Genomic DNA, 24,922 nt, shown 5'->3' with positions numbered 1-24,922 from the left:
CTCACAGGGGTTTAGAACTTGATCTGAATGTATCTGAATGTATTGAAATACCTACTTTTATACATAATAATATTGAACTGAATCATCCTACTGCGCAATTTAGGGGTGAGATGTAGTCATTGAATGGGTATCTAGTACCATTTTAGATGTCCTATCTGTTCCAAGATAGACACCCAATGCCAATATCTATAGCACAGAACCCCCAGGAGGCAGCTAGAAGGAATTTCCTCACCTTTGCTAGGATCACTCACCCATGCTAAGCCTTCTCGCTGCAAACGACCCTCCTGTCCGATGTTTTGACAACAGAGTCAAGGCTCTACTCAGTGTTTGTAAGAGTTTACTGACAGTACACAGAACTGGTGGGTTTAGCTGCCTAACTGACAGATCAGTCACAAATCAGGCACTTTTTATAATCCTCTCCCTCACAGTCCTCATAACTCCAGTTGCTCCTCAGCTCTGCCATTGTCCTCTTGCCTCCCATTTTTCTGGATGTGCATCCATACATCCCAGACACAAATTAATTCATCCATTCTTTTCCCCATTTCCCCAATGTAAGGATGCAAGGAGTTATCTTGACCCATGTATGTGGGTGTGAGCTAGAGATCCTGGAGGAAGGGAAGACTGAAGTGCCCAGGTTTTTTGTTCTTGCTGGTTTTTTGTTTGGTTTTTGGTTGGTTGATTGGTTGGTTTTGTGTGTGTGTGTGTGTGTTTTGCTTGTTTGGTTGGTTTTTCCCCAGAAGGTCCTCGTAGCTCATTTTTGCTCTTTTCCTCACAGAAGTTCTCTTCAACCAAAAAGTCAAGATGAGGAAAAGTGGCATCCTGAGCAAACAGTATATGTGTAGGGGTAAGTTGGGGACAGAAGGGTGGCACCTGTGAGTGGTGGTGAAGATCTTAGCTGAGGAGTAATGTGGGAAGAATGGATTTTTTAGCTGGTTGACAGGCAGTTGCATCTCACCATGTTCTGGGAACCCAGGAACATGGCCTGTAGTCAGCCTTTACATTCTGTCACTGGCATAGCAAACATCATTCTGTAAGTGTGATTCATCTCACTCATAGTGCTGAAGGCTTTCCAGGGAAATGATTACAAAGTAGTAGGAGGATGTAGGCGAGATATCTACTACTGTGGGAAGCTGGTAACCCTCCTCAGTGCTATGATACTGTATCATCTCCACTGTGGAGCTAAATGAACCCCTGTGGTTGCCTGATACCTTAGTACATCACTTGATTAGTGAGTTGAATCATCCTCTCCAGGTGAACTCTACCATCTTAGGTACACTGTCTCCTTGCTGATATTACAGCAACCCCTATGACGGTCTTATACCTCACTTTGCAAAGTGTCACTCTCTTCCTCCTACAGTGTTGCACCATTCTTGACAAAGACACTACTCCAATGTATTTTACCAACAGGTCTGATGCCTCACTGATGCCCAGCCTTCCCCTAAAATGAGTGTTCTTTACCTCAAAGCAAGGGCAAAGGTATGGAGAAGGTTTCCCTCCATTGGCTGCTCTCACAGCAGATAGAGAGATAACCAAGACCATCTTCCAACCAAATTCAGATCTACACATTGTTGGTCTCAGATAAACCATAGGCTACAAGTATGACAGATGAGAAAGGGAGGTCAGTGAGAAATATCTCTGCTGTCAACAATGAAAAGGAGATAAATCATGGAATTACAGCATGGGTAAGATTGAAAGGAACCTCTGAAGGTCATCTAGTCTAACCTCTGCTCAAGCAGGGTCCTGTAGAACACATTATGCAAGATTGAGTTCAGACAACTTTTGAATATCTCCAGAGAAGGAGACACCAAAACCTCTCTGGATCTCTCTGGGAACCTGTTCCATTGCTCAGTCACCCAAACACAGCTGGCCTTGGCAGTGAACACTGAAGCAAATCTGCTTGGCACCTCCTGCCATATGTGTGAAGCTCCAGTGTGAGACTGTCTCAGGCTATGTGCTGGGGGACAGACAGACTCTTCTTAATGTCATGGTAGGCTTGAGCTAAGATGAAGCATGGCAGGTGGCAATCTGGGGGCAGAGCTGCCATGGGCTTTGGACAAAGAGGGGCTTAGAGAGATGAGAAACTTTGGTCTAAGGGAAACTTTGGCAGCCTAAGGGACCTTTCATTTCTGTTTACCAGCTTCTGCAACTGACATTTCTGTGGCAGGTTTGGACACACAACTCTTTTCCACTACAAGCAGACACCTCAAATTTAAAGATTCCTACAGACAATCAGGGAGTTTGAGAACTATTGTGTCTTCCTCAGGCTTATTCCAGAGGGGAATATGGTTCTTTTCTTCCTATCCTGAAGTGGAGCTGGAAACTGTGACAGTAAATGTAACCATTCAGGACTTTGTGGCTGATGTGGTGTCTGAGCTGGTTTTCCGCAACGTGCAGCAAGTCTCCAAGGAGACCATGTTCATCTTTCCTGTGGATTCAAATACTGTTGTAGACACCTTCCACGCTACCATGGGGGACTCTTTCATTGAAGCAATGCTCTGGGAGAAGGAGGAGGTACTGGGGTTGTAGTGGGAATGGGTGGTTTGTGGACTGGGTGAGAGGATCCTGTGTATTTAATTTCTTTCATTCATTCTTATGGAGACCTCAGTGATACATTTTTCTCCCTTTGTGGCAGGCCCAGAAGCTGTGCAAAGCTACTCCAGGCATGGAGAATTTAAGATACCTGCAGGATCAGTGGGATCTCTGGGGTCGTGTGTTCGCTTGTTTCTTGGGAACTCTGCCTCCTAACGGGGAGGTGACCATCAGCCTGTGCTACGTCCAGGAGCTGCCACTGCAGCCAGATGGGGCTGCCCAGTTTTGCTGGCCACATGAACTGTTCCCGTGGATTAAATACACCAGTGAGTGACGCAGGGAGGAACAGGCGACTCCCCAGCATCCCTCAGGGAGGGGCTGGGGGTGTGTATCTGCAGGAGTGCCTCAGTGAGAGAATCTGAATATTCCCCCTTGCCCCTCATAGTCATGAACCCCACAAGTCTCCTCATATATACCATAGCAAGAGACCCCACAGACCCCTATGCAAAACACAGTGTATGTCTACAGATTCACCACCACCACAACTAAACACTACAGTGAGGGACTTAGATGCCACATTTTCTCTCTAGAAATGAGAGACAGAGCCCCACCACAACTGAGTGCTTCAGTTTCTCACACCTCTCTCTCCTTGCAGGCCGGATCTCTTCCAAGGAGGAGATGTCCAAAAATCTGCACTTCAGCATCTCCCTGAAGTCAGCCCATGGTGTGTCCCATGTAGTTATTAACAGCAGCCACACCCCTTTGCAATACACAGCTTCTGATCACACATCTGCTCAGGTACGTCACTGCCAGATGCTTCCCAAAGTGGGAGAGTAGATAAGGATCTGCAGCCTGCTGGTGCTCCTTAGGACTCCTTAATCCACTTATTTGGTTCTCTTTTCTCCACACACCCTACTTATCCTCAGGTATTCTTGAAATCATCACCCTGGATGCAGGATGATCTGAACTTAATGGTATATTACAAAGGGCCTCACACCCTCAGTGCTGTGGTGGAGAGGAGAGATCCTAAAGCCCCACCTGGTGAGTGAGTAGGGTGGAAATAGGCATTAGGGAGAGGGTATCGGGGAGAGTAGGAGGATCTGGGGGCAAAAAGTCAGAGCTGAGGGCAAAAGAAAAGAGACAGGGAAGGATGCTCCAGTCTATAAATCCTTCTTGTTTCCCCACACACACCCTAGGCTCTCTGCTAGGACACCCTGTTGTGATGCTGACACTGATGCCAAACATTCCTGAAGTAGTGCCCAGTCCAGGCCATCTGGGGGAATTCCTCTTTCTCGTGGACTGCAGCCTCTTCCAGGATGCACAGGTACAACTGGGCGAGATCTTCAGGGGACATTTTCCTCACCTGTCATGCTCGGATGATGGGCATAAAGGCAAGCTGCTTTACGTGGGCAGATGTTCTGCTTAGCTTCCCCATCTCAGTTCTGCCCGTCTCTCCACAGAACACACTGTTATTCCTCCTCAAGAGTTTGCCTCTGGGCTGTTACTTCAACATCTACAGTTTTGGGGCCACTTTCAAAGCCTTCTATCCGTGAGTTCAGGGTGATAAGGGAGTAGGGTCAAGGGGTAAGTATAGCATGACTTTTCTCCCCCTGACACTCTGGGTGCCTTCCCACAGGCAGAGTGTGGAGTACACACAGGAAAACATGGACAGTGCTGTGGGGTGCATCTCCTCCATCTACCCTGATCTGGGGGGCTGTGACCTGTTGGGTCTCCTAAGGTCTATTTACAGCACTCCTCTCCTTTATGGGCACCCCCGTCAGGTATGAGGGGCCAAAGGATTCTGGGGAGGGGAATGGGTGTAAACAAATGTAGATTTCAGGGCTAAGGGTGAGATATTCTGATGCTGATTGCGAGGAGAGTTGGCATGTGAGAGGCATCCTCATGGGAGAAAGTGACACCATCTTTGGACTGAGCAGCTTGGAAGGACTTCTATTCAATTGTCCTGCACATGAGGGAGCTGGATCTTCCTTGTAGGGTGTCTCTTTGTGCTGAGAGGTGTCCTGGTGCTAATGAAAGGAGACTCACAATCTCTTTTCCTATGTCAAGGCCAGTGGGCATGAGAGTGTAAGGGAGCAAACTGGGAAGGCTGCCTGCATTTTAGAAGAGTGTCTTTCCTATATGGGGGTTCCAAGACCTGAGAATCCTTGTTTCCTTTCCTCTCTCCCTCAGCTTTTTATCTTCATTCAAAGGAAGATCTCCAGTGAAGAGGAAGCTGTCATGGCTGAGGTCTACCGTTACCGAGACCACCACCGGTAATGCCTACACTCTTCACCCAGTGGGCCTCCTCTCCCAGTCTTTCTCTGCTCTTCTCAGCAGTATCTCAGCAGTATTCCTCTTTACCCTCACTAAGCAATACCTCAGTGCACTCTTCAGCCCCAAAACCCATTCTCATGGTCATCAGGCAACATCTCTTATCCCAGAGTGAATGGGAAGACACAATATCATTTTCATTTTTACAAGTAGAAGCTTCATTACCTCTCGAGACTTTGTCCTTTGGACCACTCTTGTTCTTTGTGCCTCTCACCTGTGTCCCACTTCTAACATCTCCCTCTTTTCCTGTACAGGTGTTTCTGTTTTCCTGCTAACAGATGTGTCAACTTTCACCTTTCCCAGGCCATAGCCCTGGAGACAAAAGGTGAATGTGTGTGCATCCACTCTAGAGTGGACATGGCATCCAAGGTAATGACCTAGGTACCTGGGCTTCCAGGATCCCCCCTGCTCTATTCAATGCTTCCCATGGCTCACATAAACATGTAGTGCAATTCAAATACCACCATCCAAACAAACTCCAAGACCCCTCCCAAATTCCCATCATCCCAGAACTGGGAGGGAGTCCAAGTGGTTTGTGCTCTCTGCTTCCTGTGTCACCAGGCAGTGAAATGTCTGCAGTGGGCTCTGCAGCCTATGGCCAGTGGGATCTCACTACACTGGGACCTTCCACCTGGCCTGGAGGTGTCACTGATCAGAAAAGCTCCTGAGATGATCTTCCAGGGACATCAGAGCTCCATCTATGCCCAGATCCATGGGCAAGCACAGGTGAGAGGGATCCAGGAACCATATGCACCAGGGCATGGCTTTCTGGAAGGTAAAGGACCCACGTCCTGTTCCACCTTCCCAGTACTGAGAGTATTTCACCTGTGTTAGACCTGGGAGAGACCATTATCAGGGCTCTGTAAACCTTCATTGCCTCTTCTCCAAGCATGGGTATCTACTTCCTTAGTAGAGCAGGAAGGGAATCTAGGTAGCCAGGCTGCCTGGGCCCAGACTATGAACTTTTCTGTCTGACTCTTCCCTTGCGTTACCAGGATGCAAAGGTGGATGAGGGAGCTGTGACTCTTCAGTACCATGTGGGCAATCAGTTCTTCGATTACACACTCAGGTTCTCATTGTCCTCATCATCAGATGACAGGTGAGAGGGTAACACACCTTGCACATGAGGCAGAGTGACACTGGCAGGGTCTGCAGGAGGAACAGCAGAAGTCCTTCACTTGCACCCTGAGGTGGGAAGAGAATCTGGGTATCTGGTGCTCCTGCCTTGTCCCTTCTGTGCTGACCTTGGGAGAGGAGCTCGATGACCATTAACCCACTGCCCCCTCCTCTTTAGTCCATGTATCCCTTGCCCCTCCTCGAGGTGGAACCAAGGACTAACTCCCTGCCCCTGCAGGCTGCCAGTGCATCGCATGGCCCTGATGCACCTGCTGTGGGAACGAGCCTGGGAGGGGACAAGCAGGACAGAGAAGGACACCTGGCAGAGCACAGTGAAGTCCAGCCTCACCCTGGGGGTTCCATCTCCCTTCACATCCAGTGTGGCTGTACGGATGAAACACAAGGACGCCTGGCACCACGGTAAGGCTGGAAACAGTGGGGACACTGGAAGACCTGGTGGTCTGATGCCTTCTCACCATCTGCAGCCCCTGGTCCTGTGGGCCTGACCACCCTTTTGCCTGTCTCTAATACCCACAATTCTACCCCTACCTCCCTGCCTTTCTTCCCGGATTCTTTGCCTCCAGACTCTTCCATGTTGCTCTCTCCCTCTTTAAACCTGGTTCCCTGCCAGTTGCTCTGGTTGCGTGGATTCAGGCCTGTGTTCTTCAAGTCCACCAAGTTTTGGATGGTTCAGAAATGCCAGTTATGCCTTGAGATGCTCGGTCACAAAGCCCCTGACACTGAGACACTCACCCAGCTTTCGACATACTGTAAAGGTAAGGAGAAAATTCTTGTCTGAGCATTCTCAAAATGTGTTAGCTAGGGCTGAACTTTCAGAATCACTAGACTTTCTGATTGTCACTATGCTGGGGATGGATGGAGTGACAGACCTACAAAAGTCCATGGGATTGGGTGCATCCAGAAGTGCCAAAGGAGTGGGCTGATACCACTGCCACTGTATCATCTTCAAAAGATCATGGCAAATGGGAGAGGTTCCCATGGCTGGAAAATAGTCAGATGTCTCACCCATCTTCAAGAAGGGGAAGAAGAAAAGTTCAGAGACATACAAGCTGGTCAGACTCCCCTTAATCTGAGGAAAGGATCTGAAGCAAATAATCCTCTTAAGAAGGGCCATCCTGTATGGGTTTTGAAAAGAAAATCATGCCTGACCAACCTCACTGCTTTCTTGAATGAGGTAGCTGGAACTGTGAGCAAGAGAAGGGTAGTGGATTCTCTATACCTTGACTTTAGCACAGCCTTTGACAGTCTCTTTATTGAGGCATCAATGAGATACTGGATAGGATAAAGGATCAGTAAGGTTGGTGGAAAATTGGCTAGACTGCTGAGCTCAAGGAACAGTTATCAGCAGTTCAGAGTCCAGCTGGTGCCCAAAACCCTGTGCAATTCCAGAGAGATCTCTCATTGTAGCAGTACCATTTAATATCTTCATTAATGACCTGAACATTAATGGAGAGAGTACGCTCCCAGCAAGTTTATGAACAACACCAAATTGGGAGCAGTAGGTATGTGGTCAGTACAATAAAGGCTGGAGAAACGGCCTGACAGGAACTGTGTGACATTCAATAACAAAAATGCAAAGTCTTGCATCAGGAATGGATCAGGAATTGGATAACCCTACAAACAATATGGGCTCAGGGCATGCATGTCGAAGGAAGCAGCTCTACAGGAAAGGATCTTGGGGTCCTAGAAGACAACTACTTGAACAAAAGTCAGAAGTGTGCCCTGCAACCAAGAAAGCCAACAGCATCCCAGGCTGCAGAAGCAAGACTATAGCCACTGTGCAGGGAGGTGATTGTGAGGCATTGTGTCCAACTTCTGCTTCCTTAACCAGAAAGGTATCGACACACTGGAGTGACTCTAGGGAAGGGCCACTGAACTGAGATGGCTGAGCACATGGCTTGTGAGGAGAGGCTGAGAGAGCTGGGTTTGCTCATCTTTTAGAAGAAGATATCTGTCTACTTGTCTAGTTGTCTTCCTTCAGTTGGCTGACTGAAGGAAAAAAAGAAAAAAAACAGAGAAAATTCTTTTTCAAAGTGCCCAATATTAGGACTTGAGGCAACAGACACAAGTTGGACCATGGGAAATGCTGACTGGGTATGAGGAATTATTTATTTATTTATTTAATCATAAGAAAAATATAAAAATTGGTGGACTCTCCATCCTTAGAGATATTCAAGACTTGACTACACAGATACCAGAGTGAGCTGTTCTAATGAGACCTGCATTGAGTAGGAATTTGATCAAGAAGACTTACAGAAGTCCCTTCCAACCTCTGTATACCTTTAGGCCAGTCTTAAATGATGCCTAGTTTTGCCCTAACTACTCTGTGCCCAACTGCTTCATTTTCTGACCATAATAACTTTTCAGTCTGCTCCAGAATTGAGCCTAGGACTATAATAGTCATGGGCTGTGCTTGGCTCTCTTCATCTTCGCTCTCTTATGATGCAATGGTGCTGTAGCTCCAAAGAAGTCTTATATCTTAGAATGAGGAAAGGAAGGACTCATGGTGATGTTGGTGGGTTTAAGAGTGGATGATGCAGAAGGACCACTGTGGGACCCTCAATGGTGAATGTGAGCCATAATGGGGGAAGTGACAGGAAGGAATGAGTGATGCTCATGGGTGGAATTAGGCGTGTTCCTACCCAGAGAGAATTACTCTGGGTAAACTAGAGCATATAGGACAAATTTTAACATAGTTGTGACATATTTGAAAGACCTGAAGATACTCTGGGAGGTCTGTAAAAAGTTCCGGATGCTTGTGTATGACTGGAAAAATTGAAAAATTTGGAGAGGACGGAGTAGAGTTAAGTATACTTGGAGAAGGCAGAATTTAAGGTTAGTGGTCATTGCCCATCTCCATGTGAGTTGTGTGAACATTTCTGTCTTCCAGAGCAGAAGCTTTCTCCTGAAGAACAGGTGATGGATGAACTGCCAGCATTTAACATCAGTTGGGACTGGGCAATTTCACCGCTGGCAACAAGACTGTGTGACTTCTCTGGGCTCAGGGCAGTGGTGGCACTCCAGAAAGCAAATGGCTCCTGGACCCTCACCACAGCTCTGGCCTCTGCCTTGGGGCTCAGCAAAGCTGATATTAAGGGACAGAGGCCCAGTGAGGTAAGGAGATCAGGGACAGGAGGGGGACACTCTCATGAGCTGAACTTTCCTGTTCCAACCAAATTTCTAGTCTGAGCTGAACTGAGAGGAAGAGATCAAGGCAGTGGAGTTTATCCTCTCTGCTTGTGGAAGAAGGACATGGAGGGTGTGGGATGAAATCCAGAGGTACTAGGGAAGTTTCTGATGTTGAGGATTTCAGAAGCTTAAAGAGTTTGTTTGTATGCATTGAAGTCTTCTTCTCCTTGACTGTTCTGTTTTCCCTCAAAGGATGTGGAGCCAGCTGTCTGGGCCACAGTTTTGGCCTTGGTCTGGTTGCACAAGTATAAGTGGAAGGTACCTTGGTCAGAGCTTCTGGTGGCCAAAGCATGCAGGTGGCTGCTGGACCAAGATGGTAAGAAGATTTTGCTGTGAGGAGTCACACTCTGGACTTTTCCCACTAAATCCACAGCTGACACCCACTGATTCATATTCCTCTTTCCCAGTGCTCCTGTGCTGCAGTCTGTGAGACTGTTGGTACACAATGTATTTCCTTACTGAGTTGTAGTCCCTCTCTGCATTTTCTCTCTTCTTGCAGAAGTCCAACTGGATGAATGTCTGGAGGCAGCAAATTCCCTGCTGGGCTGCTTTGTGGAGCCTGCTGTCTTCAGGATGTGCACTTACCTCACTGCTGGGGGTGGAAAAGAAGCTAGGTGGGAACACAGTCAGGAAAGCTGACCCAAACTAGTCAAAGGGACGTATCACATGCCATTAAAATCACACCCTTGTGGGATGGAGCGAGTGAACTGCTGGGTGGGTGCTTAGTTGCTGTCCACGGCCAACTCACTAAAGCTGGCTTGTTCACATATTTGTTCTCTACAATAATCACTGTGTTCTGAAAAATAATGCTAATCACAAATACTAAAATTTGCTTCATTTCCATATTCTGCTTTTCTCTGAGATTTACTCAGTCATCAGTTCAAAATACCAGACTGCAGGGAGAAAAATTTGTTAAGATAATACAGGAAAACACCTTCATGTATCTGACTGTCTTTTTGTTTCCCTCCTCTCTTCCTATGTGCCTTTCTGGCTTTTTATAGAAAGGTAAAAATAATGTTATTTGTTAGAGGAACTTTTTTTTTCTTTTTCTTTTTCTTTTTTTTTTTCCTAAAAAACGGTTTGTCAAGTAAAGGGGTGGATTTCACTGGATCACTGCAGTGTTTACCATAGGTGTCCAGTGCTATTTCAGCTGTCCTGAGATATCTGAACCACCTGTCAGGTAGGAGGCAGGATAGAAAGGACTGGTTTTCTGAGGTGACAGCTGGGGAGTGAGTGAAATACCATTGTGGAATAAGATTTAGCTGCCTATGTATTGAAGTCCAGTGCCATTTATGATGTTCTAGGATTTCAAGCATATTAGGTTTACATGACAAGGTTTTGGTAGTGGGGAGGCTGCAGCAGTGACCTCTGTGGGAATCCCCTATGTGGGATTTTTCTGTGCCAATCACAGGTGGTTCCAAACCAGACCCACTTACAGAGGCAGTCAGCAAAGCTGGTGGCCTCCCTGTAAAATCACATGTAAGAAAAGGTAGATAATGCTATGTAGACAGAACAGGAGGGAAAAGAAGAGTGAGAACAGCAATGCAAACACCACAGTAAGAGAGGGAGGAGGAGGTATTTCCCTACAGCCCATGATGGAGCAGAGATTCATGCTGCAGCCCATGGAGGACACTCTGCTGGACCAGATGGAGATTTGCTGAAGGAATTGCAACCCATGGGGAGAACCTGTGCTGGAGCAGAAGAAAAGTGTGAGGATGACAAAGGTCCAGAAGGAAATTGCTGTGTATTGGTCAGAGGCCCCAGTCTGCCATCCTCCCTGTACAGATGGCAGGGGTGGGGAGCAAAGGAAGTCAGTAGAGAAGTGAAGCTGCGCCTGGGAATAAGGGGACATGGGGGAAGGGTGTTTTAGTTTTTGCTTTTATTTCTCACCCTCCTACTCTATTTTAATTGTCAGTAAATTATACCAGTTTTCCCCAAGTTGAGTTTGTTTTGCCTGTGACAGTAATTGCTAAGCAAATACCATATCTTTTTTTAACCTCACAACCTTTTTCATTTATTTTTCTTCATGTCCTATTGAAGAAAACGAGTGAGGGAGCCTGGCAGCCAGGCAAGGTCAAACCCTAAAAAAATTCACCATATTTTAACAATGGTTACTTTTCTACATCTACACTTTTCATGCAGATTTTTTGTGTAGTTCAATCTCACACTTAAGTTACCCTTCATGCTCCATGCATAGTCAAAGATGATAAATAGGTATTTCTTCTCATGGGGTTATTGGATCTGAAAGCAAAAATAGTATTTGGTGTTTAGAATCTCACACCAAACTTTTGGGATTTCCAACAAACAACAATAATTCAGCTGCTCAAAATCAGGACACAGTGATTCCATTATGTAAAGGTTTGGGGGTGAGGCTGGGAGGAAATGGAAAGCAATGATAATTTACTTTGGAAAAGAACAATGTGCAATTATATGGGTAATTTACAGTACAAAGCAGATAATGTGAACTAACATTTATTTAGCTTTAAAGTGATGATAATAAAGATGCACATCATGCACTCTAATCACCATAGCATGTAATGGACCTGATGCAATAAAGCAAAAACTCCAGTGGAGACATATCTAAATGGACACCATCAAAACCCTTCTCTGCATTTCTCCTAGTATTTTCAAATAAACATCATGACCTATTGGGCAGTTTCTGGAAGTTCAATACTGGACGCAGTATTGTTTAATTTATTTATCACTGGTTTGGATGAAGGGGCAGATGCATCCTCAGCAAGTTTACTGATGATACAAAACTAGGAGGAGTGGCCATTAACCCAGAGGGCTGCACAGCCCTTCAGAGGAACCTCAACAGGTTGGAGAGATGGGCAGAGAGGAACCTTCTGAGATTCATCAAGGGCAAAAGCAGGGTCCTGCAGCTGAGAAGGAGCAATCCCAGGCACCACTACAGGCTGGGCGTGACCTGTTGGAAAGCAGCATTTTGGGGTAGGACCTCAGGGTTCTCACAAGCTGCCTGTGAACCAGTCGTGTGCCCTGGGGGCCAAGAAGACCAATGAGATGCTGGGTGCATTAGGAAGAGCATTGCCAGCAGGTCAAGGAGGTGATCCTGACCCTCTACTCAGCCCTGGTGAGGTACATCTGGAGCATTGTGTCCAGTTCTGGGCTCCTCAGCACAAGAGAGACATGGTGCTCCTGGAGCAGGTCCAGTGGAGGCTGTGGAGATGGTTAAGGGACTGGAGCATCTTTGTTATGAGGGCAGGCTGAGGGAGCTGGGCCTGTTCAGCCTCGAGAGATGACTGAGAGGGAACCTCAACAATATCTGTCAGTGTCTGAAGGGAGGAGGGACCAGGCTCTGCTTAGGGGTGCTGAGCAATAGGACAAAAGGCCATGGGCAGAAACTGATGCACAGGAAGTTCCACCTGAATATGAGGAAGAACTTCTTTACTGTTGTGGTGGGTTGAGCTTGGCTGGATGTCAGGTGCCCACCCAGCCGCTCTATCACTCCCCTTCCCAGCAGGGCAGAGGAGAGAGTAAGGTGGGAAAAGAAACAGCTCGTGGGTTGGGATAAGGCAGTTTATTTAAAGCAAAAAAGTAAAGCGAAGCTTGCGCGCAGAAGCAAAAGATAGCAGGGTTTGTTCTCTGCTTCCCATGAGCAGCCATGGTCGGCCACTCCCAAGGAGCAGGGCTTGGGGATGTGTGATGGTTCCTCAGCAGGCAGCCATTGGAGACAATGAATGCCCCCCTCCTGCTCCGTGCCTCAGCTTTTATAGCTGAGCTGATGTCACATGGTCTGGAATGTCCCTTTGGTCAGTTTGGGTCAGCTGGCCTACTTGGGTCCCCTCCCAGGATCTTGCCCTCAACTAAGGAAGGAATGTCCCAGTGCTGGTGCTGTGCTCAGCAGTGGCCAAAACACTGGTGTGTTATCAACACTCTTCCAGCTGCCAGTGCAACGCACAGCATTGTGAGGGCTGCTGTGGGGAAATGAGCTCCAGCTCAGCCAGACCCAGTACAATTGTGCAGGTGACTGAACACTGGAACAGATTTCCCAGAGAGGTTGTGGAGTCTTCCTCACTAGAGATATTTCAGAACCATCTGGACACAATCCTGTGCCAGGTTCTCTTGAGCAGCGAGATTGGACCAGATGACCCACTGTGGTCCCTTCCAGCCTGACCCATTCTGGGATCCTGTCATTCCGTGATTCTCACACATACACACACATTGAGGTATGTCCCTTTTATAAAAGAGCCCAATTATAAATTATATTCTATAAGCATATATAAAGCAAAGGGAAGGTGAGATAGAGACATAGGCAGGCAGGCATGTACAAAGGGTTTGTGAGCATTACTCTGGATTTGTTCCGTTCCATTCCATATATCGTTCTGTGAAAGCTGCTGCCATCAGCGGGTCAAAATTGCATGTATAATGAAATCTTTACAAAATCTTCTTCAAAAATACGTCAATATTTTCCTCTTATTCCAGTGATATAAACTGTTTGCTACTGGAAAATTAACCACAGAATCACGGAATCATTTTGTTTGGAAATGATTCTGAGATCATCGAGTCCAACCTTTGACAAATCCAGTTGCCTTATCAGCTAGACCATGGCACTCAACTGGACCATGGCACTAAGTGCCACGTCCATTCATTTCTTGAACACTTCTAGGGATGGTGACTCTACCTCCTCCCTGGGAAGCCTCTTCCAATGCCTGACCACCCTTTCCATGAAGAAATTCCTCCTACTGAACCTCCCCTGGTACAACTTAAGGCTATTTCTTCACATCCTATTACTTGTTGCCTGGGAGAATAGACACCTTGCTACAACCTCCTTTCATGTATTTGTATATAGGGATAAGGTCTCCTTTGAACCTACTTTTCTCCAGGATAGAAACCCCCAGTTCTCTCAGGTGCTCCTCATAGGACTTACCCTTGAACCTTTACTCATGAAGTGCTCATTTCCTGGAACATAGAGGAAGCCTGATAAAAATCCTATTTATTTCTGTATAATAATCTGCAGCCAGTTAATTTTTGCATGGCAGCTTTGATGCCATTGTTCCTCATGGTGTAAATGACTGGATTTATCACTGATGGCAACACAGAATAGAAAAGAGAAACTGTGAGATCTGGAGCTGATGGGGAGTTAGAGACAGGCTTAAGGTAGGCAAAAGAACCAGTGCTAACAAACATAGAGACCACAATGAGATGGGGGATGCAGGTTGAAAATGCTTTACGCTGGATTTCCTTGACAGGAATTCGCAAAACCACAGTGAAAATCTGAATATAAGACATACTTATAAAAACGAAACAGAGGGCAACTAAAAAAAACTAAATGTAAGAACCCCAACTTCACTAAAATATGAATGAGAACAGGAAAGCTTGAGAAGCTATGGAATGTCACAAAAGAACTGTTCAATAATGTTGGACTTGCAGAAGGTTAAAGAAAAGATGTTCCCAGTGTGGAGAGCAGAGTAAGGGACACAGCTGAGCCATGCACTGGCTGCCATGAGGCTGCAAGTGCTCCCCTTCGTGATGATATTGTAGTAAAGAGGTCTGCAGATGGCAATATAACGATCATATGCCATGACAGTCAGTAAAGCAAGTTCAGCAGCACCAAAAACATGGAAGAAAAAGACTTGGGCAACACAGCCGGAATAGGAGATGGATGTGGTATTCCATAGAAAACTGCCCATGGACTTTGGAGGGTGACAGAGATGGTTGAAAGGTCTAAGATGGACAAATTCAGCAAGAAGAAGTACATGGGGGTGTGAAGGTGATTACTGGCAGCTATAACCACAATAATGAGAAAGTTTCCCACCATGGCAGTCAGAAATAACGTAAAGTGGAATATCTGCAGTTCTCGAGTGTCAGAGAATCCCATGAGAAGGAATTCAGCCACAGTGCTTTGGTTAAACATTTTCTTTCCAGTGTGTTGGTGAAAACTGTGAAGAGAAAGTCAGGGATTTTGGTTGAGACTTGAAGGTCTGCTCTGTAGTCTCTCCACCAACTGAATTTCACAGCTGCCCTAAACATGTTTTGCTCACTGAAGACAAAGTTCACAAATCCCACATCATGTACCAAACTGTCAGAAACAAATCCTTCAGTAATCACAGTTCCATATATGAAATACACATGTATGCACGTACATACTGTATGTATCACATATATATGTCTAGTCTACATATGATTTATATATGTGTATTACATAGAAGTTTTATATGCATGTCTCTCTCTCTCTATATGTGTATATAAACACTGCTCATATTTCCTATAATTATTTTAATATATGTTCATGTTCATATTTATACATACATACCTATTATATGTATGATGAGATCCCATAATCTCCATGATGAAAACCCAGTGTAGCAGATTTTTACCCCAGAAATGTGTAGAGATAGAAACAGGAGTCCAAACGTGTCTGCAGTGATCCAACATGGACCTTTCAATGTATTTCTCCCAACAGCAGTCAGAGCTGCTAATATCACCTGTTATGGGGTGTGACTTCAGCCTTTGCTAATGGGATCCTGGTGCCTAAATGGAGTTAGAAAGTGCCAGTTGAGATGTACTTCCCCTCTTGGACTTTCAGAAAGTGGCAGGTAATCAGCGCCTTCATGCAAATATATTAGCAAACTTAGGGCATCTCAAAACATGCTAAGCACACATTTAAGAATCTGCCTCCCACTGTAGGATGTTTTTCACAGGAGACAATCTCCCTTGATTACTGGGGAGAAAACATCAGAGTGGATTCCTGTGACCTCTTGTAAATGTCCCGCCTGAGGATGGACTGCAAAACCCTCTTTCATTGCTAATAAAATAAACACTTCTGCTAATAAAAGGAGTGCAACATGTTTAGTCTGGATCTAAAAGGACAATTCTAGATCTCAAAACTGAGTTGGCTAGATGAATACTTAAGTCTTCTAGGTCCCTACTTTTCTTCTCAGTCAGAGATTCACCCATCTGCACAAGAGAATTCATCCTATTGCTGTAGGGCATATCCAGTCTGAAAGAGAAAAACCATTTATGGTCTCTAATTAGCTTTTCCAAAATGTTATAAGTGCCTGCAAAATTAACTTTTTTTCTTGAACATGTTGCAGGGGGAGTAAATGTGGAGCAAAATGCTCAAAGTGACCTTGGAAGGGGCACAGGGCTCTGTGTGCTGAATCCATGGGGCAGGGGAATGAGGGGGGGAGATGCTCAAGAAAGATGAAACAGCATAAAACTGGGCTCTCTGCACATGGCTACACACAAACAGAAGCTTGTCAGAGCTCTGCAAGCACAACCCTGATGTCCCTGGAGTACCTGAGCTCTTCATTTGACCGATTTTGCGCCACATGAGGGATGTAACCTGAATTTTAGCTCATTAGCTAAGAGGTTGATAGAGGAGAGTTACCTTGTGCTCTGACTAGAATGAAGATATATTCACAGTTGTATAAGAAACTGTTCCAGTGAGTGATCCCTGATGCTCAGACCAAGGAAGTGCAAAGCAGCTTTGCTTCATACTGTGGCTGAGGAACCCACAGAGGTCACCACGGCCCCCCATGCAGCCCTTTGCCAAGGTCTCTGGCAGACGGTGATCCTCTCCCCAGAATTTTTAGACAAAACAACTTTTCTTACTTTCAAAGAGCTTGAAATAAGAAGATGATGGTCCAAGCGACAAAGAGAAGAATTGCTTTACATGAAACTGGGGCTGTGAGTGGAGTCTGTCGTGGGTGGTGTGCAGGTGTTTGGGGCTGTAACATAGAGCTGGAAGTATCAGAAAGTTGTGTAGAGAAGAGGGACTAGAGCCTGATTTCCTCCATGAAGACCTGTGGGAGAATTTGTAGGGTGAACTGCTCATGATGAGTTCAGTTCCATGTGGAATTAGCTATTTTGTTGCACAGAACAGCTAGAGATTGACCTCACGTTGATGCACTATGGAAGAAGGTGCCAAGGCATTCATCTGTGTTTTCTGGCTCTGTGTTGATTCATCTCTAGGATGGGTTCATTAAGCCTCCCCTGGGTTCGATTATCAGTGCCTTTCTTGTGTGGGTCACAAAACTGAACACAGAATTCTAGATGTTGTTTAACAGGTACCGAGCAAAGGGAGGCTAATTCCTTCCCTCAGTCTGTTGGCCATGCCCCTGCTAAGGCAGCCCAGGTGGCTGTTGACTTTGTCTCCCGGGAATGGTAGTGGCCAACCCTCACTACTTGAATTCTGTTGTGTTAAGTGAGCTCAGGTTTTTCACTGGATTTGTGCCACACTGATACATCTCCATTTCTCACCTGAAACATGAAAAGAAGAAAACCCAGACATCATGTGTGATTCACTCACTTGTCTAGAGGTGCAAGGAAGTGTAGTGAGATATCTGTCAAGAAGTCATACTGATGAGACACACGTTAAACCACGTGCACCTGAGGTTGGGGATGACAGCTCACAGGTGGGAGGGGCACAGGGCTCTGTGTGCTGAATCCATGGGGCAGGGGAATGAGGGGGGGAGACGCTCAAGAAAGATGAAACAGCATAAAACTGGGCTCTCTGCACATGGCTACACACAAACAGAAGCTTGTCAGAGCTCTGCAAGCACAACCCTGATGTCCCTGGAGTACCTGAGCTCTTCATTTGACCGATTTTGCGCCACATGAGGAATGTACAGGAAAGAGAGGCAGGGACAGAGGGAAGGGGTTTCCTTCTATGTGAAGGAGCAGCAATTCTATGGGTGGGCAGTGGGCCGACTGGGAACTTGTGGGAAAGATTCCTATTGTAGGCTTTGTCCTCAAGCCCCAACCTCCTTCCTGGCATGTCAGTCCAGTATATCCCCATTTTCCTTCTCTTATGGAGCCCAAGATAGGATGCAGCGTTGTAGGTGTGGTCAGGTGAGTACTGAGTAAAGCACACTAATCACATCCCTAGATTTCCTGGCTGGTCTCCTGCTGACAGATCCCAGGATGATGTCAGCCTCCCATCCTGACAAGGAAACAGTAGATGAGATCCCATAGGTATATTCTGTAAAGGGCAAAGGAGCACAAGAGAGCTCAACATGTCTTCAAGGCAAATCTCCTTCAAGCATGAAAATGGTCCTTTTGGATACACAGGAAAACAAGCAGATCTATCAGGGGAGCAGCTTGGCCAAACAGTTGAGCTCCAAGGAGAAAGAAAACATGTATGAAGATGCATAAACATCTATTGCCACAGTAAGCGGAAAAGAACAAAGCTGGAAAGCACGGGCTCACAGCTGTGTGGGGCTTGTGATCCAGAGAGAGCAAATGAAGAAGAGATTGCCCAGAGAGGCCGTGGATTCTCCCTCACAGGAGATATTCCAGAACTGTCTGGATTCAATCCTGTGCAATGTGCTCAAGGAAGAGCCTACTTGAGCTGGACCAGATGACCCACTGTGACCCCTTCCAACCTGAACCATTTTGTGATTCTGAGATTCTCCACGGTGGTCAAGGGACTCTTTGCCTGCCACCTAGGGTGCCTTCTCCCCCACCTTCTTTTCTGACCTCGGTGTCTGTAGGGATGTTTCACAATTTCTCACTCCTCTCTCACAGCTGCTGTGCAGTGTCAGTCTGTTATCACAGAGCCACCACCACCATTGCTCTTTGGCTCTGTTTTTGGCAGTGGTGGGTCTGTCTTGGAGTCTTGGCTCTGTCTGACGTGGGGGCACCTCTTGCTCTCTTCTCACTGAGGACCCCTCTGCAGCTCCCCTTCCACCCCCAACCCTTGCCGTGCCACCCCAATATAAATACAGCGTGTGGTTTCATAGCTGAGTGTAACACAGCCCTATCCCAACAGAAACCTGTGCTCATAGCAGGTCACTAAACTCCATCCACAGGGAGAATGCTGTGTGTTCCTTTGTCCCTTTGGAAAGTTCCGTTTCCAGTAAACAGATACTTAGAGACTTTTCACTTGCAAACCCATGCCATGGTGACAGAATTTATTCCCATGGGAGTCACAGACGTGTCGTGTCTGTGGATTCTACTATTCTTTTCGCTCCCATGCTTCCTGACTGTTTATCCTTTCTGGAAACCACATTTTCCCACACCATTGATCTGAGGGGAATGTAAAAGTCCCTGTATGGAACCAGGAATAAGTTGTCTTGGATGCTTTTATAACTAATGGCATAAGGATATAATCATAGAGGGAGACATAGAACTGGGCCAGCTTTCCTTCTGGAGTTCTTCACTACATTCCTTTGACTTTCAAGAAGACTCAGCAATAATCTAAAACTACTCAGATACCTCAAAATTCAAAATTAGACAACCTCATCTCATCTAAAGCACTTCCACACAGAGTATGACTGCAAAGAAGCATAAGTTTCATGTATGCCATGGGTTACATCCACAGGCCCCATCGTTGTATCCAAAACAGCAACTACAGAGAATGTGGAAATTTATCCCTAGTGGGGTACAGTTGCATTAAATCTGTATTGAGTTTCTTAAGGTGTATGTTGATTTCTGACAGCAGACGACTTACCTTAGTGGAGATGAATCCCAAGGTGCTTTCTTAGACTCAGAGAATCACATAACCTCCCAAATTGGCAGAGAACCACAAAAGTCATTGAGTCCAACTTGTGTCCCTGCACAGGACACCCCAAGAATCCCACCATGGGCCTGAGAGTATTGTTCAAATGCTTCTTGAACTTAGAAGGTTGGGGCTGTGACCACCACCCTGGGGAGCCTGTTCCAGTGTCTGACCACCTTCCGGATGAAGAACCTTAACCTATCCTAATCCTTCCCAACACAGCTTCATGCCATTTCCTCTGGCCCTGCACTATGTGAAATTTCTCTTTGATTCTGCTGTGTCCACTGAGCTGGTGAACCTTACACACACACCAAAAATGGAAATAAGATTTTTAATACACACATTCGCGGGCCAGAACAGACTTATTTCTTCACCAACACAGCCATAGTTACAATTAGTACTTCTCTCACTTCTTTATTCCTCAGGCTGTAAAACAGGGGGTTTAACATGGGAATTATGGTTGTGTATACGACAGCAACAACTTTCTTAGTGTCTTGTGAATTACGGGAATTCGGTCATAAGTAATTCAAGGTTCCACTTGCACAGTACAATATTACAACAATAAGGTGTGAGGAGCAGGTGGAGAAGGTCTTGTGTCTGCTCTCTGCAGAGGAAATCTTCAGGATGCTGGAGATGATGCAGGCATAGGACACTAGGATGAGGCAGAATGGCGTGAAGATGACCAGCACTGTGGCTGCAACCGTCTGCTTTTCATACAGCGAGGTGTCAGTGCAGGAGAGCAGGATGAGCGGGGGAATGTCACAGAAGAAGTGGTTAATCTTCCTGGGCCCACAAAAGGGCATCGTGAACACCCAAGCTGTCTGCACCACAGACACAACATTGCCACTGCAGCAGGACAGCAGGACCAAGGAAAGGCAAACTCTGGCATTCATGATGACAGCGTATCTCAGGGGGTTGCATGTGGCCACGTAACGGTCATAGGCCATGGCTGCCAAAAGGTACCATTCAGTGGCTCCGAAGAAAATCACACAGTAGAGCTGCGTGGCACAGCCCACGTAGAGGATGCTCCTGTCCTCTGACAGGAAACTTACCAGCATCTTGGGGACAACAGTGGATGCTGTGGAAACATCCAGGAAGGCCAGGACCCGGAGGAAGAAGTACATGGACGTGCAGAGGGTGGGGTGCACCGTGACCATGCGGATGAGAAGGTTCCCAACGACAGTCATGGTGTAAACTAAGCAGAATGTGAAGAACAGCAAGTGCTGCAGTTCTGGGCGGTTGGACAATCCAGAGAGGACAAATTCAGTCAGCAGAGTGTGGTTTCCTGATTCTGTTTCCTCTGTTGACTCCATCTGGGAGGAATCAAGCAGACAGACTGTCAGAGCTGTAGTCACATGACGGTGCTTCAGCCAGTTACTCAAAGAGTCTCTTGGGAACTGCTGGAGAGCTGCTGGATCAAAGGCTGTAACTGTAGAACAGGCTGAGCTGAGCAAAGTAAGAAGGCAACGACTGTAGTGGGAGTGTCAGTGCTCTCCAAGTGGCATTGTTTGGGACAGTGATGACCAAGCCTTCGACTATGAGGAGTTAGCATTTAAGGGCTGGCTCCATTCTGGGCATAGCGTTAATTGCCAAGAATATGTGCTCCCCTCAAATGTCAGTTCTGTGCTCCCAGTTGGTCCCAGAGGCACTTTCTGCACTGAGAGGAACACCCAGCTGACAACTGAAACACCCACAGACCTAAGAAAGAATAACCATTTTGCTACGTAGGGAGCAGTGGGCATTGCTCCTTGCACTCTGCTGGGACCTGGCTTTTTCTACAGAGTGGAACTGACAGGGCAGGCAGCTTCCTCCGAGATATCCAAAGTTACCTTTAGAGCAACCCAACTTTAGGTGAAAGCCAGGGAAGCTCAGGCTGTGGGAGGCTTTGGCTCATATTCACGTCACTCCCCAGCTGTCAGTGGGACAGAAAGACTTCAAAGAGCCCAGCTCTGGGGAAAGCACCCCCAAATGGAGGAACCAGAAGCTGTGAAGGGAAGACCTAAGCCAACTCCTGTCACTGGAGGAAAGCCCAGCTGACAACTGAAACACCCACAGACCAAAGAAGGCAGCACCAAAGTAAACCAAACCCAAATTCTGTCTGTAGGCAGGCAAAGGAAGAAGGAAAAATTACAGGGAGAGGTGCCCACAGAGAATGGTAAGAAAGTGCAGAGGGTGAAGCTCAGCACCATTCACTTCATTAGTGACATTTCCCCGTTCTCCCGAGCAGTTTCGCTGTGGGTGCAAGGCCAGGGGCAAATTCAGGCAGTGCTGGGCCAGCCGTGGCAGCTCTGTGTGCTCGTAATGTCTGAGATGGGAAACCGACGCACTGAAAGAAAGAAGAAATTAGCCTGACAGGAGGAAGGGGGCGTTAGTTGTGTGCCCTTCAGACACGTCAGCTCAACAGACCTGGCACCCAGAGAAGGACACGCTGTCAAAGCAAGAGCAGAGCACACGACCCTGCCATGACTCAGTCACTCCTCAGACTGACTCCGTCTAATTTCTCTTTTGGCTATAACTTGCCCTCTTTTGTCTGTGGGTTTTTTGACATGAACATGAAGGTGCAAGCTGTAGATCCTGGAGCCACAGGCAACTTTACCTTGTAATCATAGTAACTAAACTCCTAAAATTCTCAGACAGTTAATGGTCTGGTGTATTTAAAAGGAATCTTTCTGGGTTTGACTGATTCCATTAACGTAGAAATGAAAGAAGACTCTTTTGAGTGATATCCCAAGATAGCCTGTGCATGACAGATAGAGAATGACATAAAAAACTCCCTGCATTCTCCACTGGCACACATTCACACTGGTTTTCTTAATTGTTAGATCCATGTGGCTGAAGCGGAAGCTTCTTGATTCTGCTCTTTGAACCCATATGAAAGTTTTAGACTATTGCTTTGAGCATTAGTTCTTTATTTAAGTCAACGTCCCTCACAGCAGTCATTGTTTCACTGACAGGTTAGTTTTTATTTCCTAACGCAGAACACCTCTCAGACACAACTCTCAATTTGTGTAATTCGTGCGTACTGGCTCTGAGGCCCTTTAAGTTTTGGCCTTAGTTCTTCCTTGTATTTGCTTTATACATTCACAATAAACAGTTTGAAGTGTCCTACCTGCAACAGTTCTGCCATCCAATTCCTCCAATGTGGGTCACGCAAATTTGGATACAAGTATTTCCCTTGTTTTCCTACATCAGGGATAGCGTTGGGCTGATGATTCCTACGGTCAGCTTACGTTGCAGGTTAAAAGTTATATTTAAGTGCAAATGATCTCCTGCCACAGCTTGAGCAATCTGTTGATATTAGTACCTGGCATACTCCACAGAAAGTCAGCCAAAGCCTTGCCTCATGGAGAGGAAGAAAAGGAATTTTTAGATTTGTTTCAACTCCGTTGAACTGGCTGCAGCTGAAAAGGCAGCAACCTCAATGCATCTCTTTTTTTTTCCCAAGAAGTGAACAGCTGAGCTGCCTCTGACACATGACTCACTCCAGGTTTAAGAAGAGTCTCTTGAAAGCCCTAATTGCCCTGTGGGTGGGATTGATTTCAGCTGATTTTAGGCAGGTCAGGGATGGTGGTTCAGAACTATGCTCCCTCTGGGGGCAAGGGGATGTCCCCAACCAATTACACACCTACAGTAGCAGTTGAAATGCTATTCCGAATGGCAGTTTTCCCTCCCTTACCTGTAAAGTGGGACAGGAGAGACTCCTTCAGGCGTAGGCATGTCATGTCTTACATGTCTAACTCTATGAACTGTGCATCCCGAGCCAGCTGGTGATCAATTTTTAACCTAAAAGCTCCAAGAAATATCTGGGAACATCAAGGGATATGTGACTCCAAGGACAGAATTAGCCTGATAAAGCCTCCTGCCTTTGTTTAATTTGACTGGGTACCTTTAGGGGCCATGCTGTCTCTTGTAGAAATTTCATTCAACTCCAGCTGTTCACATTTCAATCTTCAGTCTAAGTGACTACTTGTCAACTTTGAATCATTTACTCCTGTGAGAGGCTCAAATGACTCAAAACAACCAGCCACGCGAGGGGTGTTTTGCTGGGGCCGGGTTTGCAAAGGGAAAGAGGAGAGTGTTTTGTGCACGGTGGCGAAACCTCTGCTCTGTGTAAGACAGAGGGGGTGAGCAGCCAGCACTGGAGGCTAGGTTTTGAGCCAGATAAGGGAGAAGGCTCACAAGAAGCAGACCCTGCAGAGGCAGGATAGCACATTTTACCATGCCAATTGTCATCCCTTTCACAACTGGCTCAGTTGAAAAACTGCCCCCACCCTGGGGAATGTATTGGGACATTCACATTATTCATCACTTCTGATGGGGCATAATTGGCTCAACTATGCTGATGTGAGACAGCTGTCATGTCTTCGAAGAACCATCGAAGACCCCTGAAGTGCCCCCAACTCATTTCTGGGGCTTTCACCAGAGGACTTAACATGATCCACAGCGTTACATCAGACAGTGTAAAATTCCCCCCTGCCCTGCCATGGAAGGTACCTGGGTGTTCCACTGAAATCTGAGCGTGTATTAACCCACAGAATTTTGTGCTTCATGGGCTTCCCCCATCCCCAATGGGTCAAGACTGTGACCATCACCTTCCTCACTGTGACATCAAAATTGCAACAATGAAGCCTTGTCGCAGCATCCTTGGGTGGTGAGATCTTTCTACTCTTATCCTTTCTTTCTCTTTCTTTCTTTTCCATTACACATTTTCTTAAGTGTTATTTTTATGCTTTTATCTTGCTGTATTACTATAGATAACTATAACCAAAAACTGCTTTCCTTTGCAGCCAATTTTTTCTAAAACAACCCCCCAGTGCATATATATATATATATATATATATATATATATATATATATATATATATATATATATATATTTAGAAACACCAATAATTCAGTGTTACTTCACTCTAATCCACCCCAAGGGATCTATTAACAAGAACCTGAGTTGCCCTCTGGGGCGGGTTGTAACAGCCCCTTTCCCTTGCCTTTTTCCCCCTTCTCTTCCACTTCCATCCTTCCTTGCTTCCTACTTTCTTTCTTTCATGAGCCTACAAAAATCAATACAATTAATGGTTGTGCTGGTTTAAAAACCCGAGGGGGAAATTAACCCCACTCAAGCTGCCCCCTTTCCATAGCAGAGGAAAAATACTCAGAGAGATTATAAGTTGGAATCACAATTTACTGAGGAAACCACAAGAATCATAACAACAATAATAAAAGATTGTACAAAAGAGGGAATGGTTTACCCAAAAAAAGGTTATCCACCACCAA

The 24,922-nt window shown here is 46.2% G+C and overlaps 3 protein-coding genes across 3 annotated transcripts; 1 reads left to right on the top strand and 2 right to left on the bottom strand.

Annotated features, from left to right (window-relative positions):
• The first annotated feature begins 606 nt into the window (after window positions 1-606).
• LOC127461684 (von Willebrand factor A domain-containing protein 5A-like) lies at window positions 607-10,137 on the top strand. Its single transcript, XM_051769699.1, has 17 exons — window positions 607-844; window positions 2,264-2,511; window positions 2,633-2,855; window positions 3,185-3,327; window positions 3,456-3,570; window positions 3,726-3,853; window positions 3,990-4,078; window positions 4,166-4,310; window positions 4,720-4,802; window positions 5,115-5,229; window positions 5,422-5,586; window positions 5,856-5,959; window positions 6,215-6,396; window positions 6,561-6,752; window positions 8,888-9,111; window positions 9,379-9,502; window positions 9,686-10,137. Exons 1-17 carry the CDS (start codon window positions 802-804, stop codon window positions 9,823-9,825), a joined length of 2,463 nt encoding a protein of 820 aa, XP_051625659.1. The 5' UTR covers window positions 607-801; the 3' UTR covers window positions 9,826-10,137.
• A 4,325-nt stretch (window positions 10,138-14,462) lies between these two features.
• On the bottom strand, window positions 14,463-15,025 carry LOC127461764 (olfactory receptor 14I1-like). The gene is given in 2 exon segments (XM_051769806.1): window positions 14,463-14,846; window positions 14,849-15,025. Coding segments are annotated over 2 exon segments (561 nt in total).
• A 4,937-nt stretch (window positions 15,026-19,962) lies between these two features.
• Window positions 19,963-21,215, bottom strand: LOC127461671 (olfactory receptor 10A7-like). Its single transcript, XM_051769694.1, has one exon. The coding sequence runs from the start codon at window positions 20,959-20,961 to the stop codon at window positions 20,164-20,166; it is 798 nt and encodes a 265-aa protein (XP_051625654.1). The 5' UTR covers window positions 20,962-21,215; the 3' UTR covers window positions 19,963-20,163.
• Between the last annotated feature and the right edge of the window lie 3,707 nt (window positions 21,216-24,922).

Source organism: Manacus candei, unplaced genomic scaffold (genome assembly GCF_025592945.1).
Source record: "Manacus candei isolate 608988 ecotype Guabito, Panama unplaced genomic scaffold, ASM2559294v1 h1tg000112l, whole genome shotgun sequence".
NCBI lineage: Eukaryota > Metazoa > Chordata > Aves > Passeriformes > Pipridae > Manacus > Manacus candei.
This window is presented reverse-complemented; position numbering and strand designations above follow the sequence as displayed.

What these genes read in the sequence shown, in the direction of transcription:
- LOC127461684 (XM_051769699.1), top strand. Translation starts at nt 802, where the DNA reads ATGAGGAAAAGTGGCATCCTGAGCAAACAGTATATGTGTAGGG. An exon ending in CCCGTGGATTAAATACACCA is followed by an intron (nt 2,856 to 3,184) that starts GTGAGTGACGCA and finishes CTCTCCTTGCAG; the next exon opens with GCCGGATCTCTTCCAAGGAG. An exon ending in TTTATGGGCACCCCCGTCAG is followed by an intron (nt 4,311 to 4,719) that starts GTATGAGGGGCC and finishes TCTCTCCCTCAG; the next exon opens with CTTTTTATCTTCATTCAAAG.
- LOC127461671 (XM_051769694.1), bottom strand. Translation starts at nt 20,961, where the DNA reads ATGGAGTCAACAGAGGAAACAGAATCAGGAAACCACACTCTGCTGACT.